Source organism: Tachysurus vachellii, chromosome 24 (genome assembly GCF_030014155.1).
Source record: "Tachysurus vachellii isolate PV-2020 chromosome 24, HZAU_Pvac_v1, whole genome shotgun sequence".
In the NCBI taxonomy this organism is placed as follows: domain Eukaryota; kingdom Metazoa; phylum Chordata; class Actinopteri; order Siluriformes; family Bagridae; genus Tachysurus; species Tachysurus vachellii.
In genome coordinates, this window is record NC_083483.1 from 10,678,152 (window position 1) to 10,700,666 (window position 22,515).

The following is a 22,515-nucleotide window of genomic DNA, read 5'->3' on the forward strand; positions in this document are numbered from 1 at the left end:
GAACAGTGTTTTGTCTGATGTACTGTTTTCCTCTACTGGGTCACCGCAAGGGTGTGTTCTTTCACCTCTTTTATTTGTGCTTTATACTAATGAGTGTCGTACGCAACTTGAGAGGCGCCATATCATTAAGTTTGCTGATGATTCAGTGATCGTTTCCCTCCTTGATAAGGATGATCCTGTTCACGGTTCTGTATTGGTAGATTTTATTGATTGGTGTAAACTGTCCTTTTTGGACATTAATGTATTAAAAACTAAAGAGATGATTGTAGATTTTAGGACGAATCGTACAGCCATCTCTCCTGTGGTTATTAATGATCATGCTGTTGAGATTGTACACAATTTTAAATATCTTGGTACTATAATAGATGATAATTTGACTTTTGGGGCTCATGTGGATGCTGTTTGTAAAAAAGCCCACCAGCGTATGTATTTTTTACGGAAACTCTGTGGTTTTAAAGTGGATAGCACTTTTATGAAGATGTTTTATTCTTGTTTTATTGAGGCAGTTATTACTTTTACATTTGTGTGTTGGTATGGATCGCTTAATCTAAAAAATAGAAATAGACTTCAGGGTATTGTTAAAGTGTGTGGTAAGATTGTCGGCACCAACCTGATTGATCTAAACAGTTTGCATAAAGCAAGGACTCTGAGGAAGGCCGAGTTAATGTTAAGAGATTCCAGCCATCCCTTGCAGAATCTTTTTATGTTGTTACCTTCTTCACGGAGATATTCTTTACCGCTCTGCAGGACAAATAGATTTAAAAATTATTTTGTACTAGTTGCTATTGGGTTTTTAAATACTTAATTATTTTATTTATTTATTTTTTTTTTCTTCTTTCTCCCCCCTCCTTGTACTGTTTGTTGTTGTGTTGTTGATTGATTCTGCTGCCGGCTGTGAAACAAATTGCCCCTCTGGGATAATAAAGTTGACCTAACCTAACCTAACAAAAAAACACTCACAAACTCACAAACAGTTTAAATTGTAACACAGTCACATTACGTGGGACAAAACCACAGTACGTCAGGTTTCTTTGCGTTAAAACCTAACTGTTTACTTAACCACAGCACATGGACTTAAAACATAAGTTTAAAACACTGTCACAGTCTGTCAGACAACACCACACTACTTCGGGTTATTGCTTTAAACTCTACAGAGCCGCGGTACATCAGGCCTATACATACATTTACACTATCACTGTTTCACTTACTGTAATCCGGTCGCCACACTGCGTCGGGCTGATTCAGTTACTTTAGAATCTTAACAGAATTATAACAAACACACAACAAGTTTCAGTTACTTTAGAAACCTATCAGCTTAAGCACTTTGCTTCAGTTACTTTAGAAACAACGATTCACATACAACTGTCACCACACTGCGTTAGGGTTAATTCAGTTCTGTTAGAATCTTAAACAGAAATGTACAGAATAGACTTAACAGCTCCTCCTGCTTATGATCAATAAACTTTACTCTATGTTCTATTTTACACTAAAACATTTCTTTACTAGGTTTTTTAAACAAGGGGGTTCCCTGAATCACAAACAGCTTAAAAGCAGAAAATTCCACTTTTCTTACCTTTCCCTACTTTTTTGTTTTTTTTTTGAATCCCTCGCTGGGTGGCTCGCCAATGTAAGAAATAAAAAAATGTGTGTGAAAATAAAACGATGATGGTTAAGATCTTAATGAAGAATGAAGTTTAATGAAGTTTATTCCAGTATAGCAGTGACAAAATACATGACGTACTTACCAGCCACAGCATGGACACATCCTGCTAGATGGACAGCCTCTGCAGAACTACCAGCACAAATACCTGCACAACAAGGTAATACAAGACATTTATTGATAATAATTATTATTATGTCATATACAGTCAGCAGAGAAGATTACTCAGGTAAGGGCATAGGTGCAGCAGTGCTGGAGGCTTTAGCCAGTGGTGGAAGGAGAGTGGGTAAAGCAGCAAGGCAGCGAGATAAACCCTAGCAGTGTGGTTGGGCTCAGCAGATCGGGAAGCATCGTCCTCCCCCACTCTGAAACATAGGCAGAGAGACAATGCACTGCATTAACTACCTTGACAGGTAGTCAAGATTTTTTTTACCTTGATTGTTTGCATATGCTGGCTTTCTGGAGTGTGGCATAGTCTATGATGACGAGGATGTGAATTGATTCTGCAGCCATGTTATTTCGGGCCCTCAGGTGGTGAGGGTTGAGGTCCATGATTTACATCCATTTATGGAACTCTGCACGGCGTTAACTGAAGACCGGCTAAAGCACGCTAGAATTTTCTATCACACAGTGTCATAATATGCCTCTTCAACAGACAGTGCGTAGGAAGCTAGTTGGACTTTGCCAGTTAAAAGGGAAGCTAAAAGGTCAGCCCACTTACGATTCTGCAAGGCCTCAAGGTCCACGGTGCGCTCAGACATGCAGGAAGGCCTCACGAAATCATCGGCAGTCATTTTATTCAAAGGGTCCAGGAGAGGAACCTCAGCTGCCTGGATTATTTTCTTCAGGTCCAGCAACTCCTTGATGGCCATCTGGAGACTGTATTCTGATGTATGCTGGTCTCAAGCAGGTGTTGGAGCAGCTTCTCCATGCTGACTCCCGGTGCAGGGTCCGTGTTCACTGCCCACATGCACCAACATTGTAACACTTGCTTCAGCGATTTGAACACGGATGGAAGGCACATAGTTGGGGATCGAGAAAAAATAGTGCTCTTTATTATTGTGTCCTCCAGGCACAAAGGAGAAGTGGACAGTGAGCAGAGTACTCTGGAAAGGCTGTAGGTGCAGCTATAGGTGCAGCAGTGCTGGAGGCTTTAGCTAGTGATGGAGGAAGTGTGGGTGAAGCAGCAAGGCAGGGAGGTAGACACCAGGAACGTGGCTTGGGCTCAGCAGATCGGATCTTCCACCCAGAATTCAAACACATTCCTCCCCCTACTGCTACGCCTGGTTCCCTCCAGTGAAGAGTTAATCTGTGCTCCTGATTGGCTCTGCCTTGCAGCCACACTCTGAACTGGCCTTGGTGCTGAAGTGCAAGAAGTGATTTTGTGTAGCTTGCGTTCGATGATGCAGGTGCCACCGTCACAGCAGATAGTAGCATAGAGCATAGGTGTTAGTAATACTTCAACAGCTTTGCTTCAATAATTGAACTTATTTAAAAATGAATATTAATGACATCTATATTGATTAATTATCTTTGACAGCTTGTTGCTGTGGGTCAGGAGCCTGTTCTCTTCTCCGGCACCATACGAGACAATATATCTTACGGATTACCAGACTGTTCACTCGCGAAAATAGAGGAAGCAGCACGCAAAGCCAATGCACATGAATTCATCTGCCAGTTTCAGAAAGGTTATGACACAGGTATGATTCACTTGAACAGACTTTGAAGATACAATTTGTATTAACAGTACAGCAGATTAGACATCAAATATTAAAATATGCTATATAAGTGAAATATGTAATTAGAAAGTGTCATCTTTGACTTTGATGACGGCAGGATGTCTTAAAATCACTGAATTGTCATGAGCACTGCACGATTATGAAATGTCATATTTAATTGTAGTCCTGATCACATGAACTCAGTTGCTATTCGTCACCTTGTTTTATATTCAAAACAAGGTGTAAATGGAGATTGAGCAAGATTTAAAATTAGATTTTGAATAAACATTGTTTCTCAGATGTTGGAGAACGAGGAAGTCTTCTTGGTAGCAGTCAGAAGCAGCGCATTGCGATTGCTAGAGCACTAATAAGACAGCCACAGGTTATATTACTGGATGAGATCACAAGCTTTCTGGATCCTAAGAGTGAACAAATGGTACACATGCACACAAATACACACAAATACAGAATGTATCTAGAATCACTCTGTAACAACATGCTTTAAAATGCTCACTCAGGTCCAACAAGCCCTGGCCAACTGCCCCAATCAGACCTTACTGGTGATTGCACACAGACTGAAGACCATTGAGAAGGCAGACCAGATTATTGTGATTGACCAGGGGATGATTGTGGAGCAAGGCAGCCACCAGGAACTCATGGAGAAGAAGGGACATTACTACAAACTGAAAGAAAAACTCTTTACTGAATATAACAGTAACAGTTAATGTGAAACATGTTTCATTAATGTGAAATAAAGTCTAATATTAAACCTGGAGGCATGGACACTTCAGCAGTATACAGTACAACTGTAATCATAAACAACAAGTGGTCAAAGAGGTCAGAGGGATTTGAGATTTGAGTAAACTCTGACAATGTAAACAGTGGTGAATTCACGTGCTAAATAAAATGGCCTGCATCTAACAGTCACAAACTCCACAGATGATGAGCAGTAACTAGAAACCAGCACAGAGTTCTTACACCATTCTGTGTTGATGTAAACACACACACCACCACCGCGAGTCTTACAGCACAGAGCTGCATTTCTGTCGGCTCTAAACGATGTGAGCTCGTTTGTCTGCTTTTGGGACTTGTGTGAAAACCTGATGATGTTTTGGATCATATTTTAAGCGACACTGTATATACACTCATATGCTGTAGAACTGTATATACCAGCACTTTGTACCTGTGAGAAAGTGTAGTAATGTGGATGTTATACACAAAGTTGTATTGTACTGAATATGTTACATGTTCTCTGGACGCACTGGTGTTGTGCTGGTCCAGTGTGTGGCAGCTGAGCACTGATACAAACCCATGTTTTTGTTTGAGTGACATGACGTCACAGGCGCGAGCGCTTAAAAAGAATTTTCATTAGCTGCAGACAGAAAAACGCTCAAATGGAATCGATGGCTTGTTATCGTCTGGAATGTGGTAAGTAAACTCCCTTTTTTTTTTATAAAAAATAATAGTTATTAAAGTAAATATTACAGTAAATATTACAGTAAATATTACAGTAAATATTACAGTAAATATTCACGCTGGAGAAATGTTCTCACTCCTTGGCTGAAGTGTTATTAATCATATCAACAAGAGTGTGAGACCTCCAAAGTGTATAAGATCATGATATAAATGTGATATATATATAAAGTCATATCCCGGTGGCACTGAAATAATTGAAATTGTCCCTGATAGTACAGAGAAACGGAGAGCTGCAGGTTTTTGGATCGAATTAAATAATAAAAAGAAACAAACGAAACCATGTCGACAGCAGAAGAGACGATTAAGATGATTTTTGATGAAACTTGGGAGGAGGCTGTGAGGAACTATTTATTTTAGCAGGTAGTGTGTGTGTGTTAATTCTATATGTACTAATAAATGTATTTATTAGCGTCCCTTTAGCATTAGCGCCTCTTTACCATTAGAGACTTTTATCGTAAGAGCCTCTTTAGCATTAGCGCCTCTTTAGCATTAGCACTTTGTACCTGTGAGAAAGTGTAATAATGTGGATGTTATACACAAAGTTGTATTGTATTGAACATGTTACATGTTCTCTGGACGCACTGGTGTTGTGCTGGTCCAGTGTGTAGTATTTGAGCACTGAGCTAGAGAGCGGTTATACACTCTGCTTCTGTTAATAAACATTCATATCTTTGTACAAGAGAATTGTACAGAAATGTCCGATCTTAAATCATAAGAAAAACATGCTTTAAAAAAAATAAACAAACCCATGTTTTTGTTTGAGTGACATGACGTCACAGGCGCGAGCGCTTAAAAATATCTCATTAGCTGCAGACAGAAAAATCACGCAAATGGAATCGATGGCTTGTTATCGTCTGGAATGTAGTAAGTAAACTCCCTTTTTTTAATAAAAAATAATAGTTGTTAAAGTAAATATTACAGCAAATATTACAGTAAATATTAAATATTACAGTAAATATTCACGCTGGAGAAATGTTCTCACTCCTTGGCTGAAGTGTTATTAATCATATCAACAAGAGTGTGAGACCTCCAAAGTGTATAAGATCATGATATAAATGTGATATATATATAAAGTCATATCCCGGTGGCACTGAAATAATTGAAATTGTCCCTGATAGTACAGAGAAACGGAGAGCTGCAGGTTTTTGGATCGAATTAAATAATAAAAAGAAACAAACGAAACCATGTCGACAGCAGAAGAGACGATTAAGATGATTTTTGATGAAACTTGGAAGGAGGCTGTGAGGAACTATTTATTTTAGCAGGTGTGTGTGTATTAATTCTATATGTACTAATAAATGTATTTATTAGCACCTCTTTAGCATTAGCGTCCCTTTAGCATTAGCGTCTCTTTAGCACTAGCGCTTCTTTAGCATTAGAGCCTCTTTAGCATTAGCGCCCCTTTAGCATTAGCGCCCCTTTAGCATTAGCACCTCTTTAGCATTAGCACTTTGTACCTGTGAGAAAGTGTAATAATGTGGATGTTATACACAAAGTTGTATTGTATTGAACATGTTACATGTTCTCTGGACGCACTGGTGTTGTGCTGGTCCAGTGTGTGGTATCTGAGCACTGAGCTAGAGAGCGGTTATACACTCTGCTTCTGTTAATAAACATTCATATCTTTGTACAAGAGAATAGTACAGAAATGTCCGATCTTAAATCATAAGAAAAACATGCTTTAAAAAAAATAAACAAACCCATGTTTTTATTTGAGTGACATGACGTCACGAGCGCGAGCTTTCATTAGCTGCAGACAGAAAAATCACGCAAATGGAATCGATGGCTAGCAGGTAGTGTGTGAGTGTGTGTATTAATTCTATGTATACAAATAAATGTATTAAAACTCATTCATCAACCTTGAAAAGTTTCCCCCCAGTGGGTTTATTTTCTTTATAGTCAATAACTTTAGTGGAAGCCATTTGTTTACTGATTAAAATAAGAATTTATGTCTAAATATGCGAAAGAAATGAAGGCAATTTTCTCCTTAAGTCTCCTTAACTCCTTGGCTGAAGTGTTATTAATCATATCAACAAAAGTGTAAGACTTCCAAAGTGTATAAGATCATGATATAAATGTGATATATATAAAATCATATCACAGTTAAAATCATATCAATTTTAACTGTTTTTCTTTTTTTTTCTTAACCAGACTCACACTTCCTTGTGCAAGAACGTGTTGGCAAGAAGAGAAATCTGATGGATGTTCCTTCCGAAAGACCTGAGGAGCAGTTGGTTAAAAGGAGGAGATCAGAGTCAGGAGAGAAGGACGTGGAGACCATCAAGCCTGAGACCAATGTAGAGGCATCCTCCACTGTCACAAGGAGAGTCGGCGAGGAGAATCCTTTGAAGAGAAAGTGCATGGATGTTTCTCAAGGACCTGAGTCCAGGCCTGAAGGGACAGGAAAAAGGAACAGAACAGAGACAGAGGAGAACTATAAGAAGATGAAAGGTGAGAGACAGAAAACAGGAACATGACCTGTTTTGAGATCAGACATTTCATAATTCTGGACTCGTAATAGATGCTGTCTGTGGAAGTATCACTGAGCCGGATCTCTAAATCGGCACTCATTTGTTTGTTACTTTTGTTCTACAGACATGTTTTTAAAGCGCTACGCAGTGGGACGTATGCTAGGACGTGGAGGCTACGCTTCCGTCTGCGCAGGGGTCCGGAAGTCAGATGGGAAAAAGGTAATTTTCAGCACAAATGCAGTTACCTGGCACTGATAAAGACAAGGAAAGACTTGTAAAGTTATTTATCTGTTTCTGTGTTACAGGTGGCACTGAAGATCATGTCCAAGATTATAAATGACAAGTACATCACAGTTGTAAGTGAACTTAAATTACTTTTTACAATCACAGTTTTTTCCAACTCGTTATTGGATGGTCATTGGGGCTTATTAATTAATTACACTTGCATTTTAATCGTTATTTTGACTTCATGTTCATTTCTGTCCAATCCAGTACTAACCATGCCCGCTCTGTTTTTAGCCCGGTGACACACGCAGACTCCCCGCTGAGGTGGCGATTTTGGAACTCGTGTGCAAGCCGCCACGCTGTCCGTATGTGATCGAACTGCTAGATTGGATCGAGACGCCCGCAGGCATCGTCATCGTCTTGGAGAGGCCAGACCACTGCGTCGATCTCTTCGACTTCTGTAGCCGTGTGGACGTGACCGAAAATATGGCTAAAATCATCATGCGGCAAGTCATTCAGGCTGCACGTCACTGCCGTGCCCGGGGTGTGTTCCACCGTGACATCAAGGAAGAAAATATTCTCATCAACCCTCACACCCTTGAAGTCAAGCTCATTGATTTTGGCTGCGGTGATCTACATAAAGACACTCCCTACACTGAATATGCAGGTACCTGCACCTCAGAGACGAGTAGATTCGAAGGGTAGTGGAGCATTTTGTGATCTTACTGATGATACTTTTTCTCTGTCTCTCATTCAGGCACTCCGATTTACTTCCCTCCTGAATGGATTACCGAAAGAAAGTACGAGGCGGAACCCGCTACTGTCTGGGGTCTGGGTGTCCTCCTGTACAGCCTGCTGTGTGGACACAGGCCGTTTAACAGCCCACACCAGATTGTTCATGGCCTCCAATGTTTCCCAGATCATCTGTCTATATGTAATAAAATACACATTTGTACACAAAGCTGCCATTGCTAAATAGCTGGATTTTTTTTTTTTAAAGTTACTAACTGAGAGAAAATAATAAACATACATTTCTAAAGGTTACCATATTTCATTTTTAACCAATTTCACACAGCTTCTTGTAGTCTGATCAACTGGTGTCTACAAAAGGACCCAAAAAGACGTCCAACACTAGAGCAGGTGATTGCACACCGCTGGGTCCGACATTACACGGTTGCCCCCTGCTGCAGAGTCCCCCTGGTCCTAAGAGGAATGACTCCAGAACTACAGATTCATTAGGAATTCAAAAGAATTATTGTTTATACATTTTAATTACTCATGTAGTAAATTGACTTTGTAATATGTTTTTATTTTCTGATCATTGTGACTTTGACTTTTGATGATTTTTTTTTTTTTACTTTTGATGATTTTCTGACTTTTGATGATTTTTTTTTGACTTTTGATGATTTTCTTTTCTTGATTTTTGATCATTGTGTAAGAAATAAAAAAATGTGACACTTTGTAAATAACTTTACATTACACTTGCAAATAAAACCAATGTAGTTTTGTCACAGCGTTCTATGTCCAATCCTTGGCATTCTCCCGATGGTAACTGTGTGATAAACCTTGGTAGGTCTTTTACTTTTTACTTTAATACATTCTTCTGTAATATTCCCAAATTGTCCATGCTTAGAATCCTTTCAACACTTGTTCCTTGGGATTATTTACTTGAAGATGTTCTCTGAGGAGGTGATGAACTGGTTGCAACAGCACTGTGATATCTCAGGATGTCAAGAAGACCTTATACGTTCCTGTCACACTCTCTGTTACACTGTTCATCTGGGTCTGGAGACCATGCTGTAAGGTTCACCAAGGCCGGAACATGGATCCATTGTAGATAAGCACTTTGGGACAGCGTTGGGCACTCTTGTATCTTTTAATGCTGTGACGAGAGCTGCCTTTCTTGTCCATTCCCACATCTTTGTTTCTTTTTGATCTGAAAAACTCTTGAAAACATAATTAATTTATACCCCCTTTTTTATAACACAAAAACATTACAAACACACACAATATAAACTTGCCTATTTGCATGGCCCTTATGACTGCCATCAGCTTTTTATGATATTAATGGATCTATGTGGAATGATCTCTTACCAGGTTGTTTTTTAGTTTTGTGGCAGAGCTTGTGATGTGAATCTCTGTCTAGTCTCTCCCAGTGAGCAGACCATGGGCCCCTTATTTTGATAATTCTTTACCACAACGTCATCACTACTTTCAAATTTGTGATGGTGCACATTCTGACCAGAATGCATTTTATTTTTCTGGCTTGGTGAAAAATAACAGGTAATGAGTTACACAGATTCTTGAGCTCCTTTCTCAGTCTGTTTACCGTAGCCTGTAACTGGTTTAAATCCGTTTTGGGGCCTGTTCTCTTAAGGGAAAATTTGCATTCCCTTGAAATATGTCCCTCTTTGCCACATGAATAACACACCAAGAGGTTATCAGGGTTACGAGGGGGTAGTCTTTCCTTTCTATCTCCAGTAGTGTAGTTCTCTTTTTTCCGGGAAACCTGTCTGGCTCTATTCTTATTGAGGTTTTTAACACCTACTGCTGACACAGGATGGGATCTCTTTGCGTTAGCATTGTTGTTGAAAAACTTTCATTTTATCAATAATGTCATTATAATCAGAGAGATGGGTTACAAACATCGACACAGCAGAATGTGTGAGTGAGTCACATTTGTTAATCAAAGCAGATTTAAAGCTGACATCATTTGGTGTGATGTCAGGATTGCCACTGAAAGTTTTAAATGTCTCCAATAATCGCTCTGAAAATGCCATGGGGTGCTCCCCTGTCCTCATGTGCACATCAGATATTTTATCCCAGTCAACGGACATTACACCTAGGACTTTAGTTCAGGTTTAGTTTAGTTTAGTTTAGTTCAGTTCTAGTTTTGACTTTCTGATTTAACGCTCCAGACGAAGTGTCAGTCAAACACACAGTTAACAACACACATGCATCACCATCTGTAAATTTGTAAATGTCAGCATATTGCTCGAAAACTTTTAGAAAGTCTAATGGATCTTGTTTGGCAGGATCAAATTTACCAATACTTTTAATCACAGCTTCTAGCTCATTGGGTTTAAACCCTCTGACCATAGAAGAGGTCATTGGTTCCTCCGCTTCTTCACTAGCACGCATATTTGTAGTCAAGTGAATTGGAGCCATGGGGAACTTAACTGTACACTCAGAGTTTTGACTACTGACTGACTGAGAATCTCTTTCTGAGTTCTCATTAATGTCTAGCATGTCAGGGACCTGATTACACAACATGCCACATACACATGTCTTACTGCTGCTTGTCACAGTTTTGCCGTTTTTTATCAGGAATTGACAAGCAGACTTTGCTTCCTCCAAATCTTTGAACAATTTTAAACAGATGAACTAAGCATGCTGTTGTTAGTTTTAAGGCGTGCAATCTTATTCTGTATCCTAACCTTTTCTTCTTTCCACAGTATTTCACTAAACTGGTAACCTCTTTTAGAGATTATCCCATCATCTAGTCTAGATTGAAGTTGATCATTTTCAGCCTTTAATGCATTTAAAGTCTGTCTAATGACTTTGTACGATGCAAGAACTGCTTGCAGTGCATTGGCAATTTTTCCTTTTTGTTCTTGGGCATTTTAGGATCACTTTCAAACTTTCGAAATAGCCCACTCATAGGGTTTATCAACAATGTTCTCTATTCCATCAAACATTCCCTGAGAACCGTGTTTAGAGATGTACTTAACAATCAGCTGTTCCATTTTCACAAACTCAAAACTTGTCTTAAATCTTAGTCTTTAAACTTTACACAGTTTCTGTGACTACAAGCTGTCTAGTTAACCGTTAGTCTATTTATTCACAGCTCCAGTACTTCAGACACAAATGAACAAAACAGCCACATCGGGCTTTTGAACTCAAAAGTCTCACTGCTTCTAACACAGACACACTGCGTCTGGCCTCGAGTTCAACTACAGTAACACTCACAAACACTCACAAACAAAAAAACACTCACAAACAGTTTAAATTGTAACACAGTCACATTACGTGGGACAAAACCACAGTACGTCAGGTTTCTTTGCGTTAAAACCTAACTGTTTACTTAACCACAGCACATGGACTTAAAACATAAGTTTAAAACACTGTCACAGTCTGTCAGACAACACCACACTACTTCGGGTTATTGCTTTAAACTCTACAGAGCCGTGGTACATCAGGCCTATACATACATTTACACCATCACTGTTTCACTTACTTTAGAAACACTTTTAGCTATAATCCGGTCGCCACACTGCGTCGGGCTCATTCAGTTACTTTAGAATCTTAACAGAATTATAACAAACACACAACAAGTTTCAGTTACTTTAGAAACCTATCAGCTTAAGCACTTTGCTTCAGTTACTTTAGAAACAACGATTCACATACAACTCTGTCACCACACTGCGTTAGGGTTAATTCAGTTCTGTTAGAATCTTAAACAGAAATGTACAGAATAGACTTAACAGCTCCTCCTGCTTATGATCAATAAACTTTACTCTATGTTCTATTTTACAATAAAACGTTTCTTTACTAGGTTTTTTAAACAAGGGGGTTCCCTGAATCACAAACAGCTTAAAAGAAGAAAATTCCACTTTTCTTACCTTTCCCTACTTTTTTTTTTTTGAATCCCTCGCTGGGTGGCTCGCCAATGTAAGAAATAAAAAAATGTGTGTGAAAATAAAACGATGATGGTTAAGATCTTAATGAAGAATGAAGTTTAATGAAGTTTATTCCAGTATAGCAGTGACAAAATACATGAAGTACTTACCAGCCACAGCATGGACACATCCTGCTAGATGGACAGCCTCTGCAGAACTACCAGCACAAATACCTGCACAACAAGGTAATACAAGACATTTATTGATAATAATTATTATTATGTCATATACAGTCAGCAGAGAAGATTACTCAGGTAAGGGCATAGGTGCAGCAGTGCTGGAGGCTTTAGCCAGTGGTGGAAGTGGGTAAAGCAGCAAGGCAGCGAGATAAACCCTAGCAGTGTGGTTGGGCTCAGCAGATCGTGAAGCATCGTCCTCCCCCACTCTGAAACATAGGCAGAGAGACAATGCACTGCATTAACTACCTTGACAGGTAGTCAAGATTTTTTTACCTTGATTGTTTGCATATCCTGGCTTTCTGGAGTGTGGCATAGTCTATGATGACGAGGATGTACTCGTGGCCAAGGGTTGATTTTGGTAGAGGCCTGACATGATACATGCCTATTCGCTTGAATGAGACACCGATAATGGGGAGAGGGATCAAGGGTGCTGGCACCGGGTTCTGGGGGTCCATGCAATGACACTTGGGGGCCAGGTGAATTGATTCTGCAGCCATGTTATTTCGGGCCCTCAGGTGGTGAGGGTTGAGGTCCAGGATTTACATCCATTTATGGAACTCTGCACGGCGTTAACTGAAGACCGGCTAAAGCACGCGAGAATTTTCTATCACACAGTGTCATAATATGCCTCTTCAACAGACAGTGCATAGGAAGCTAGTTGGACTTTGCCAGTTAAAAGGGAAGCTAAAAGGTCAGCCCACTTACGATTCTGCAAGCCCTCAAGGTGCACGGTGCGCTCAGACATGCAGGAAGGCCTCACGAAATCATCGGCAGTCGTTTTATTCAAAGGGTCCAGGAGAGGAACCTCAGCTGCCTGGATAATTTTCTTCAGGTCCAGCAACTCCTTGATGGCCATCTGGAGACTGTATTCTGATGTATGCTGGTCTCAAGCAGGTGTTGGAGCAGCTTCTCCATGCTGACTCCCGGTGCAGGGTCCGTGTTCACTGCCCACATGCACCAACATTGTAACACTTGCTTCAGCGATTTGAACACGGATGGAAGGCACATAGTTGGGGATCAAGAAAAAATAGTGCTCTTTATTATTGTGTCCTCCAGGCACAAAGGAGAAGTGGACAGTGAGCAGAGTACTCTGGAAAGGCTTTAGGTGCAGCTGTAGGTGCAGCAGTGCTGGAGGCTTTTAGCTAGTGATGGAGGAAGAGTGGGTGAAGCAGCAAGGCAGGGAGGTAGACACCAGGAACATGACTTGGGCTCAGCAGATCGGATCTTCCACCCAGAATTCAAACACATTCCTCCCCCTACTGCTACGCCTGGTTCCCTCCAGTGAAGAGTTAATCTGTGCTCCTGATTGGCTCTGCCTTGCAGCCACACTCTGAACTGGCCTTGGTGCTGAAGTGCAAGAAGTGATTTCGTGTAGCTTGCGTTTGATGATAGCAGATAGTAGCATAGAGCATAGGTGTTAGTAATACTTTGTTGAAGTATTTCAATAATACTTGAATAATGCTTTGCTTCAATAATTGAACTTATTTAAAAATGAATATTAATGACATCTATATTGATTAAATATCTTTTACAGCTTGTTGCTGTGGGTCAGGAGCCTGTTCTCTTCTCCGGCACCATACGAGACAATATATCTTACGGATTACCAGAGTGTTCACTCGCGAAAATAGAGGAAGCAGCACGCAAAGCCAATGCACATGAATTCATCTGCCAGTTTCAGAAAGGTTATGACACAGGTATGATTCACTTGAACAGACTTTGAAGATACAGTTTGTATTAACAGTACAGCAGATTGCACATCAAACATTAAAATATGCTATATAAGTTAAATATGTAATTAGAAAGTGTCATCTTTGACTTTGATGACGGCAGGATGTCTTAAAATCACTGAATTGTCATGAGCACTGCATGATTATGAAATGTCATATTTAATTGTAGTCCTGATCACATGAACTCAGTTGCTATTCGTCACCTTGTTTTATATTCAAAACAAGGTGTAAATGGAGATTGAGCAAGATTTAAAATTAGATTTTGAATAAACATTGTTTCTCAGATGTTGGAGAACGAGGAAGTCTTCTTGGTAGCAGTCAGAAGCAGCGCATTGCGATTGCTAGAGCACTAATAAGACAGCCACAGGTTATATTACTGGATGAGATCACAAGCTTTCTGGATCCTAAGAGTGAACAAATGGTACACATGCACACAAATACACTTACATACAGAATGTATCTAGAATCACTCTGTAACAACATGCTTTAAAATGGTACAACAAGGTCCAACAAGCCCTGGCCAACTGCCCCAGTCAGACCTTACTGGTGATTGCACACAGACTGAAGACCATTGAGAAGGCAGACCAGATTATTGTGATTGACCAGGGGATGATTGTGGAGCAAGGCAGCCACCAGGAACTCATGGAGAAGAAGGGACATTACTACAAACTGAAAGAAAAACTCTTTACTGAAAATAACAGTAACAGTTAATGTGAAACATGTTTCATTAATGTGAAATAAAGTCTAATATTAAACCTGGAGGCATGGACACTTCAGCAGTATACAGTACAACTGTAATCATAAACAACAATAGATGTTTTTGGTATTTGACAATGTCTTTTCAGCTACAGTGTCAATAGTTTGTCAGTATACTTTATATTTACACATTGTAAATAATGCTGAAAAATATATTATTTTTTATTTCATTTTAGGCATGTGGGGTCATCACATAGATGCTTGTTTGGTAGAAAACAGATACAGACAGAAAGGAAATGTTTATGATTCATGTGACTAGTCACAATATTCAGATTTCTACTCTTATTATTATAAAATCACAACATTGTCTGTTATGGATTTTTATCTGGTTTTGGTAAGAACCCAGGCTGAGGAACATATCCATTACTATAACTGATTCTGCAATCTGTGGTTATGATAGATGTGTTTTATGTTCACTTGTAGAAGCTGCATGTCTCTCATAAGTGACTCTTTTAGCTGCACCTTTGCTGAACAATCCCTTTTCCCTCTTAAAATGTCTTTCATAAATTCTTTCAATAAATAAATGTCTAATTTTATTCAATTGTATTTCATTTATTTTCCACCTGTCCCCAATATTACATTCTACCTTATTAGTACATCTAATATTTCTGTACAAAATGAACAGAAGTCTCTCTGACTTCTCTAATGTATAAACCTCACACTTGCTAGTGTTTCTACATCTTCCTTACATGCCTCTGGATTCCTATTAATGGAGCATGCTCTGATAGAGAAACACTTCTAGAATTATACAAACAACTAAGTGTGTGTGTGTGTGTGTGTGTGTGTGTGTGTGTGTGTGTGTGTGTGTGTGTGTGTGTGTGTGTGTGTGTGTGCCTGTAATTTTAGTTAATCAATTTAGTAAATGATCAATTGCTGCCCTCTACTGGTCAAAAATTACATTTCTGTTTCAACAGCACATACAGGGAATACAGTTAGCTCATAATTATTGACACCTTTCATAAAATGCTCAGAAGGGAACATTGGAGTGTTACAATCAACAGGAACACAATGGAGAGAGGGAGCATCATATAAATATGAAATTAAAACACTTAAGGCCTCCTTTTACAGCATCAATTCTTCTTGGGAGTGAAAGATTAAACTCCTGAACAGTGGAAAGAGGTCAGAGGGATTTGAGATTTGAGTAAACTCTGACAATGTAAACAGTGGTGAATTCACGTGCTAAATAAAATGGCCTGCATCTAACAGTCACAAACTCCACAGATGATGAGCAGTAACTAGAAACCAGCACAGAGTTCTTACACCATTCTGTGTTGATGTAAACACACACACCACCACCGCGAGTCTTACAGCACAGAGCTGCATTTCTGTCGGCTCTAAACGATGTGAGCTCGTTTGTCTGCTTTTGGGACTTGTGTGAAAACCTGATGATGTTTTGGATCATATTTTAAGCGACACTGTATATACACTCATATGCTGTAGAACTGTATATACCAGCACTTTGTACCTGTGAGAAAGTGTAGTAATGTGGATGTTATACACAAAGTTGTATTGTACTGAATATGTTACATGTTCTCTGGACGCACTGGTGTTGTGCTGGTCCAGTGTGTGGCAGCTGAGCACTGATACAAACCCATGTTTTTGTTTGAGTGACATGACGTCACAGGCGCGAGCGCTTAAAAAAAATTTTCATTAGCTGCAGACAGAAAAACGCGCAAATGGAATCGATGGCTTGTTATCGTCTGGAATGTAGTAAGTAAACTCCCTTTTTTTATAAAAAATAATAGTTATTAAAGTAAATATTACAGTAAATATTACAGTAAATATTCACGCTGGAGAAATGTTCTCACTCCTTGGCTGAAGTGTTATTAATCATATCAACAAGAGTGTGAGACCTCCAAAGTGTATAAGATCATGATATAAATGTGATATATATATAAAGTCATATCCCGGTGGCACTGAAATAATTGAAATTGTCCCTGATAGTACAGAGAAACGGAGAGCTGCAGGTTTTTGGATCGAATTAAATAATAAAAAGAAACAAACGAAACCATGTCGACAGCAGAAGAGACGATTAAGATGATTTTTGATGAAACTTGGGAGGAGGCTGTGAGGAACTATTTATTTTAGCAGGTAGTGTGTGTATTAATTCTATATGTACTAATAAATGTATTTATTAGCGCCTCTTTAGCATTAGCGTCTCTTTACCATTAGCGCCTCTTTAGCATTAGCGCCTCTTTAGCATTAGCGTCTCTTTAGCATTAGCGCCTCTTTAGCATTAGCGCCTCTTTAGCATTAGCACTTTGTACCTGTGAGAAAGTGTAATAATGTGGATGTTATACACAAAGTTGTATTGTATTGAACATGTTACATGTTCTCTGGACGCACTGGTGTTGTGCTGGTCCAGTGTGTGGTATCTGAGCACTGAGCTAGAGAGCGGTTATACACTCTGCTTCTGTTAATAAACATTCATATCTTTGTACAAGAGAATAGTACAGAAATGTCCGATCTTAAATCATAAGAAAAACATGCTTTAAAAAAAATAAACAAACCCATGTTTTTATTTGAGTGACATGACGTCACGAGCGCGAGCTTTCATTAGCTGCAGACAGAAAAATCACGCAAATGGAATCGATGGCTAGCAGGTAGTGTGTGAGTGTGTGTATTAATTCTATGTATACAAATAAATGTATTAAAACTCATTCATCAACCTTGAAAAGTTTCCCCCCAGTGGGTTTATTTTCTTTATAGTCAATAACTTTAGTGGAAGCCATTTGTTTACTGATTAAAATAAGAATCTATGTCTAAATATACGAAAGAAATGAAGGCAATTATCTCCTAAGTCTCCTTAACTCCTTGGCTGAAGTGTTATTAATCATATCAACAAAAGTGTAAGACGATATAAATGTGATATATATAAAATCATATCCCTAATAATTTTAACTGTTTTTTTTTTTCCTTAACCAGACTCACACTTTGTTGTGCAAGAACGTGTTGGCAAGAAGAGAAATCTGATGGATGTTCCTTCCGAAAGACCTGAGGAGCAGTTGGTTAAAAGGAGGAGATCAGAGTCAGGAGAGAAGGACGTGGAGACCATCAAGCCTGAGACCAATGTAGAGGCATCCTCCACTGTCACAAGGAGAGTCGGCGAGGAGAATCCTTTGAAGAGAAAGTGCATGGATGTTTCTCAAGGACCTGAGTCCAGGCCTGAAGGGACAGGAAAAAGGAACAGAACAGAGACAGAGGAGAACTATAAGAAGATGAAAGGTGAGAGACAGAAAACAGGAACATGACCTGTTTTGAGATCAGACATTTCATAATTCTGGACTCGTAATAGATGCTGTCTGTGGAAGTATCACTGAGCCGGATCTCTAAATCGGCACTCATTTGTTTGTTACTTTTGTTCTACAGACATGTTTTTAAAGCGCTACGCAGTTGGACGTATGCTAGGACGTGGAGGCTACGCTTCCGTCTGCGCAGGGGTCCGGAAATCAGATGGGAAAAAGGTAATTTTCAGCACAAATGCAGTTACCTGGCACTGATAAAGACAAGGAAAGACTTGTAAAGTTATTTATCTGTTTCTGTGTTACAGGTGGCACTGAAGATCATGTCCAAGATTATAAATGACAAGTACATCACAGTTGTAAGTGAACTTAAATTACTTTTTACAATCACAGTTTTTTCCAACTCGTTATTGGATGGTCATTGGGGCTTATTAATTAATTACACTTGCATTTTAATCGTTATTTTGACTTCATGTTCATTTCTGTCCAATCCAGTACTAACCATGCCCGCTCTGTTTTTAGCCCGGTGACACACGCAGACTCCCCGCTGAGGTGGCGATTTTGGAACTCGTGCGCAAGCCGCCACGCTGTCCGTATGTGATCGAACTGCTAGATTGGATCGAGACGCCCGCAGGCATCGTCATCGTCTTGGAGAGGCCAGACCACTGCGTCGATCTCTTCGACTTCTGTAGCCGTGTGGACGTGACCGAAAATATGGCTAAAATCATCATGCGGCAAGTCATTCAGGCTGCACGTCACTGCCGTGCCCGGGGTGTGTTCCACCGTGACATCAAGGAAGAAAATATTCTCATCAACCCTCACACCCTTGAAGTCAAGCTCATTGATTTTGGCTGCGGTGATCTACATAAAGACACTCCCTACACTGAATATGCAGGTACCTGCACCTCAGAGACGAGTAGATTCGAAGGGTAGTGGAGCATTTTGTGATCTTACTGATGATACTTTTTCTCTGTCTCTCATTCAGGCACTCCGATTTACTTCCCTCCTGAATGGATTACCGAAAGAAAGTACGAGGCGGAACCCGCTACTGTCTGGGGTCTGGGTGTCCTCCTGTACAGCCTGCTGTGTGGACACAGGCCGTTTAACAGCCCACACCAGACTGTTCATGGCCTCCAATGTTTCCCAGATCATCTGTCCATACGTAATAAAATACACATTTGTACACAAAGCTGCCATTGCTAAATAGCTGGATTTTTTTTTTAAAGTTACTAACTGAGAGAAAATAATAAACATACATTTCTAAAGGTTACCATATTTCATTTTTAACCAATTTCACACAGCTTCCTGTAGTCTGATCAACTGGTGTCTACAAAAGGACCCAAAAAGACGTCCAACACTAGAGCAGGTGATTGCACACCGCTGGGTCCGACATTACACGGTTGCCCCCTGCTGCAGGGTCCCCCTGGTCCTAAGAGGAATGACTCCAGAACTACAGATTCATTAGGAATTCAAAAGAATTATTGTTTATACATTTTAATTACTCATGTAGTAAATTGACTTTGTAATATGTTTTTATTTTCTGATCATTGTGACTTTGACTTTTGATGATTTTTTTTTTTTTACTTTTGATGATTTTTTTTTACATTTGATGATTTTCTTTTCTTGATTTTTGATCATTGTGTAAGAAATAAAAAATGTGACACTTTGTAAATAACTTTACATTACACTTGCAAATAAAACCAATGTAGTTTTGTCACAGCGTTCTATGTCCAATCCTTGGCATTCTCCCGATGGTAACTGTGTGATAAACCTTGGTAGGTCTTTTATTTTTTACTTTAATACATTCTTCTGTAATATTCCCAAATTGTCCATGCTTAGAATCCTTTCAACACTTGTTCCTTGGGATTATTTACTTGAAGATGTTCTCTGAGGAGGTGATGAACTGGTTGCAACAGCACTGTGATATCTCAGGATGTCAAGAAGACCTTATACGTTCCTGTCACACTCTCTGTTACACTGTTCATCTGGGTCTGGAGACCACGCTGTAAGGTTCACCAAGGCCGGAACATGGATCCATTGTAGATAAGCACTTTGGGACAGCGTTGGGCACTCTTGTATCTTTAATGCTGTGACGAGAGCTGCCTTTCTTGTCCATTCCCACATCTATATTTCTTTTTGATCTGAAAAACTCTTGAAAACATAATTAATTTATACCGCCCCCCTTTTTTATAACACAAAAACATTACAAACACATACAATATAAACTTGCCTATTTGCATGGCCCTTATGACTGCCATCAGCTTTTTATGATATTAATGGATCTATGTGGAATGATCTCTTACCAGGTAGTTGTTTTTTAGTTTTGTGGCAGAGCTTGTGATGTGAATCTCTGCCTAGTCTCTCCCAGTGAGCAGACCATGGGCCCCTTATTTTGATAATTCTTTACCACAACGTCATCACTACTTTCAAATTTGTGATGGTGCACATTCTGACCAGAATGCATTTTATTTTTCTGGCTTGGTGAAAAATAACAGGTAATGAGTTACACAGATTCTTGAGCTCCTTTCTCAGTCTGTTTACCGTAGCCTGTAACTGGTTTAAATCCGTTTTGGGGCCTGTTCTCTTAAGGGAAAATTTGCATTCCCTTGAAATATGTCCCTCTTTGCCACATGAATAACACACCAAGAGGTTATCAGGGTTACGAGGGGGTAGTCTTTCCTTTCTATCTCCAGTAGTGTAGTTCTCTTTTTTCTGGGAAACCTGTCTGGCTCTATTCTTATTGAGGTTTTTAACACCTACTGCTGACACAGGATGGGATCTCTTTGCGTTAGCATTGTTGTTGAAAAACTGTGTCATTTTATCAATAATGTCATTATAATCAGAGAGATGGGTTACAAACATCGACACAGCAGAACGAGTGAGTGAGTCACATTTGTTAATCAAAGCAGATTTAAAGCTGACATCATTTGGTGTGATGTCAGGATTGCCACTGAAAGTTTTAAATGTCTCCAATAATCGCTCTGAAAATGCCATGGGGTGCTCCCCTGTCCTCATGTGCACATCAGATATTTTATCCCAGTCAACGGACATTACACCTAGGACTTCAAGCAGTGCCTGTTTCCTCTCTAACTTATTGGCAGTTCTAGTTTTGACTTTCTGATTTAACGCTCCAGACAAAGTGTCAGTCAAACACACAGTTAACAACACACATGCATCACCATCTGTAAATTTGTAAATGTCAGCATATTGCTCGAAAATTTTTAGAAAATCTAATGGATCTTGTTTGGCAGGATCAAATTTACCAATACTTTTAATCACAGCTTCTAGCTCATTGCGTTTAAACCCTCTGACCATAGAAGAGGTCATTGGTTCCTCCGCTTCTTCACTAGCACGCATATTTGTAGTCAAGTGAATTGGAGCCATGGGAAACTTAACTGTAAACTCAGTTTTGACTACTGACTGACTGAGAATCTCTTTCTGAGTTCTCATTAATGTCTAGCATGTCAGGGACTTGATTACACAACATGTAACATACACATGTCTTACTGCTGCTTGTCACAGTTATGCCGTTTTTTATCAGGAATTGACAAGCAAACTTTGCTTCCTCCAAATCTTTGAACAATTTTAAACAGATGAACTAAGCATGCTGTTGTTAGTTTTAAGGCGTGCAATCTTATTCTGCATCCTAACCTTTTCTTCTTTCCACAGTATTTCACTAAACTGGTAACCTCTTTTAGAGATTATCCCATCATCTAGTCTAGATTGCAGTTGCTCATTTTCAGCCTTTAATGCATTTAAAGTCTGTCTAATGACTTTGTACGATGCAAGAACTGCTTGCAGTGCATTGGCAATTTTTCCTTTTTTGTTCTTGGGCATTTTAGGATCACTTTCAAACTTAGAAATAGCCCACTCATAGGGTTTATCAACAATGTTCTCTATTCCATCAAACATTCCCTGAGAACCGTGTTTAGAGATGTACTTAACAATCAGCTGTTCCATTTTCACAAACTCAAAACTTGTCTTAAATCTTAGTCTTTAAACTTTACACAGTTTCTGTGACTACAAGCTGTCTAGTTAACCGTTAGTCTATTTATTCACAGCTCCAGTACTTCGGACGCAAATGAACAAAACAGCCACAACACATCGGGCTTTTGAACTCAAAAGTCTCACTGCTTCTAACACAGACACACTGCGTCTGGCCTCGAGTTCAACTACAGTAACACTCACAAACACTCACAAACAAAAAAACACTCACAAACTCACAAACAGTTTAAATTGTAACACAGTCACATTACGTCGGACAAAACCACAGTACGTCAGGTTTCTTTGCGTTAAAACCTAACTGTTTACTTAACCACAGCACATGGACTTAAAACATAAGTATAAAACACTGTCACAGTCTGTCAGACAACACCACACTA

At 39.4% G+C, this 22,515-nt stretch overlaps 4 protein-coding genes across 4 annotated transcripts; all 4 read left to right on the top strand.

The window, feature by feature from the left end:
• Positions 1–1,742: 1,742 nt before the first annotated feature.
• LOC132839410 (ABC-type oligopeptide transporter ABCB9-like) lies at positions 1,743–4,196 on the top strand (the record flags this gene model as incomplete). Its single annotated transcript, XM_060860370.1, has 4 exons — positions 1,743–1,820; positions 3,201–3,360; positions 3,678–3,814; positions 3,897–4,196. Coding segments are annotated over 4 exons (582 nt in total), but the record flags the coding sequence as incomplete, so codon positions are not given.
• Positions 4,197–7,090: 2,894 nt separating this feature from the next.
• LOC132839078 (serine/threonine-protein kinase pim-2-like) lies at positions 7,091–8,789 on the top strand. Its single transcript, XM_060859857.1, has 6 exons — positions 7,091–7,305; positions 7,450–7,544; positions 7,631–7,681; positions 7,845–8,217; positions 8,308–8,484; positions 8,626–8,789. Exons 1-6 carry the CDS (start codon positions 7,215–7,217, stop codon positions 8,787–8,789), a joined length of 951 nt encoding a protein of 316 aa, XP_060715840.1. The 5' UTR covers positions 7,091–7,214.
• Positions 8,790–9,224: 435 nt separating this feature from the next.
• On the top strand, positions 9,225–15,024 carry LOC132839079 (ABC-type oligopeptide transporter ABCB9-like). The gene is made up of 5 exons (XM_060859858.1): positions 9,225–9,349; positions 12,333–12,414; positions 13,943–14,102; positions 14,420–14,556; positions 14,640–15,024. Exons 1-5 carry the CDS (start codon positions 9,225–9,227, stop codon positions 14,844–14,846), a joined length of 711 nt encoding a protein of 236 aa, XP_060715841.1. The 3' UTR covers positions 14,847–15,024.
• A 1,474-nt stretch (positions 15,025–16,498) lies between these two features.
• Positions 16,499–19,392, top strand: LOC132839199 (serine/threonine-protein kinase pim-2-like). The gene is made up of 6 exons (XM_060860036.1): positions 16,499–16,601; positions 17,817–18,116; positions 18,261–18,355; positions 18,442–18,492; positions 18,656–19,028; positions 19,119–19,392. The coding sequence occupies exons 1-6, from the start codon at positions 16,568–16,570 to the stop codon at positions 19,334–19,336; spliced, it is 1,071 nt and encodes a 356-aa protein (XP_060716019.1). The 5' UTR covers positions 16,499–16,567; the 3' UTR covers positions 19,337–19,392.
• Positions 19,393–22,515: the final 3,123 nt, after the last annotated feature.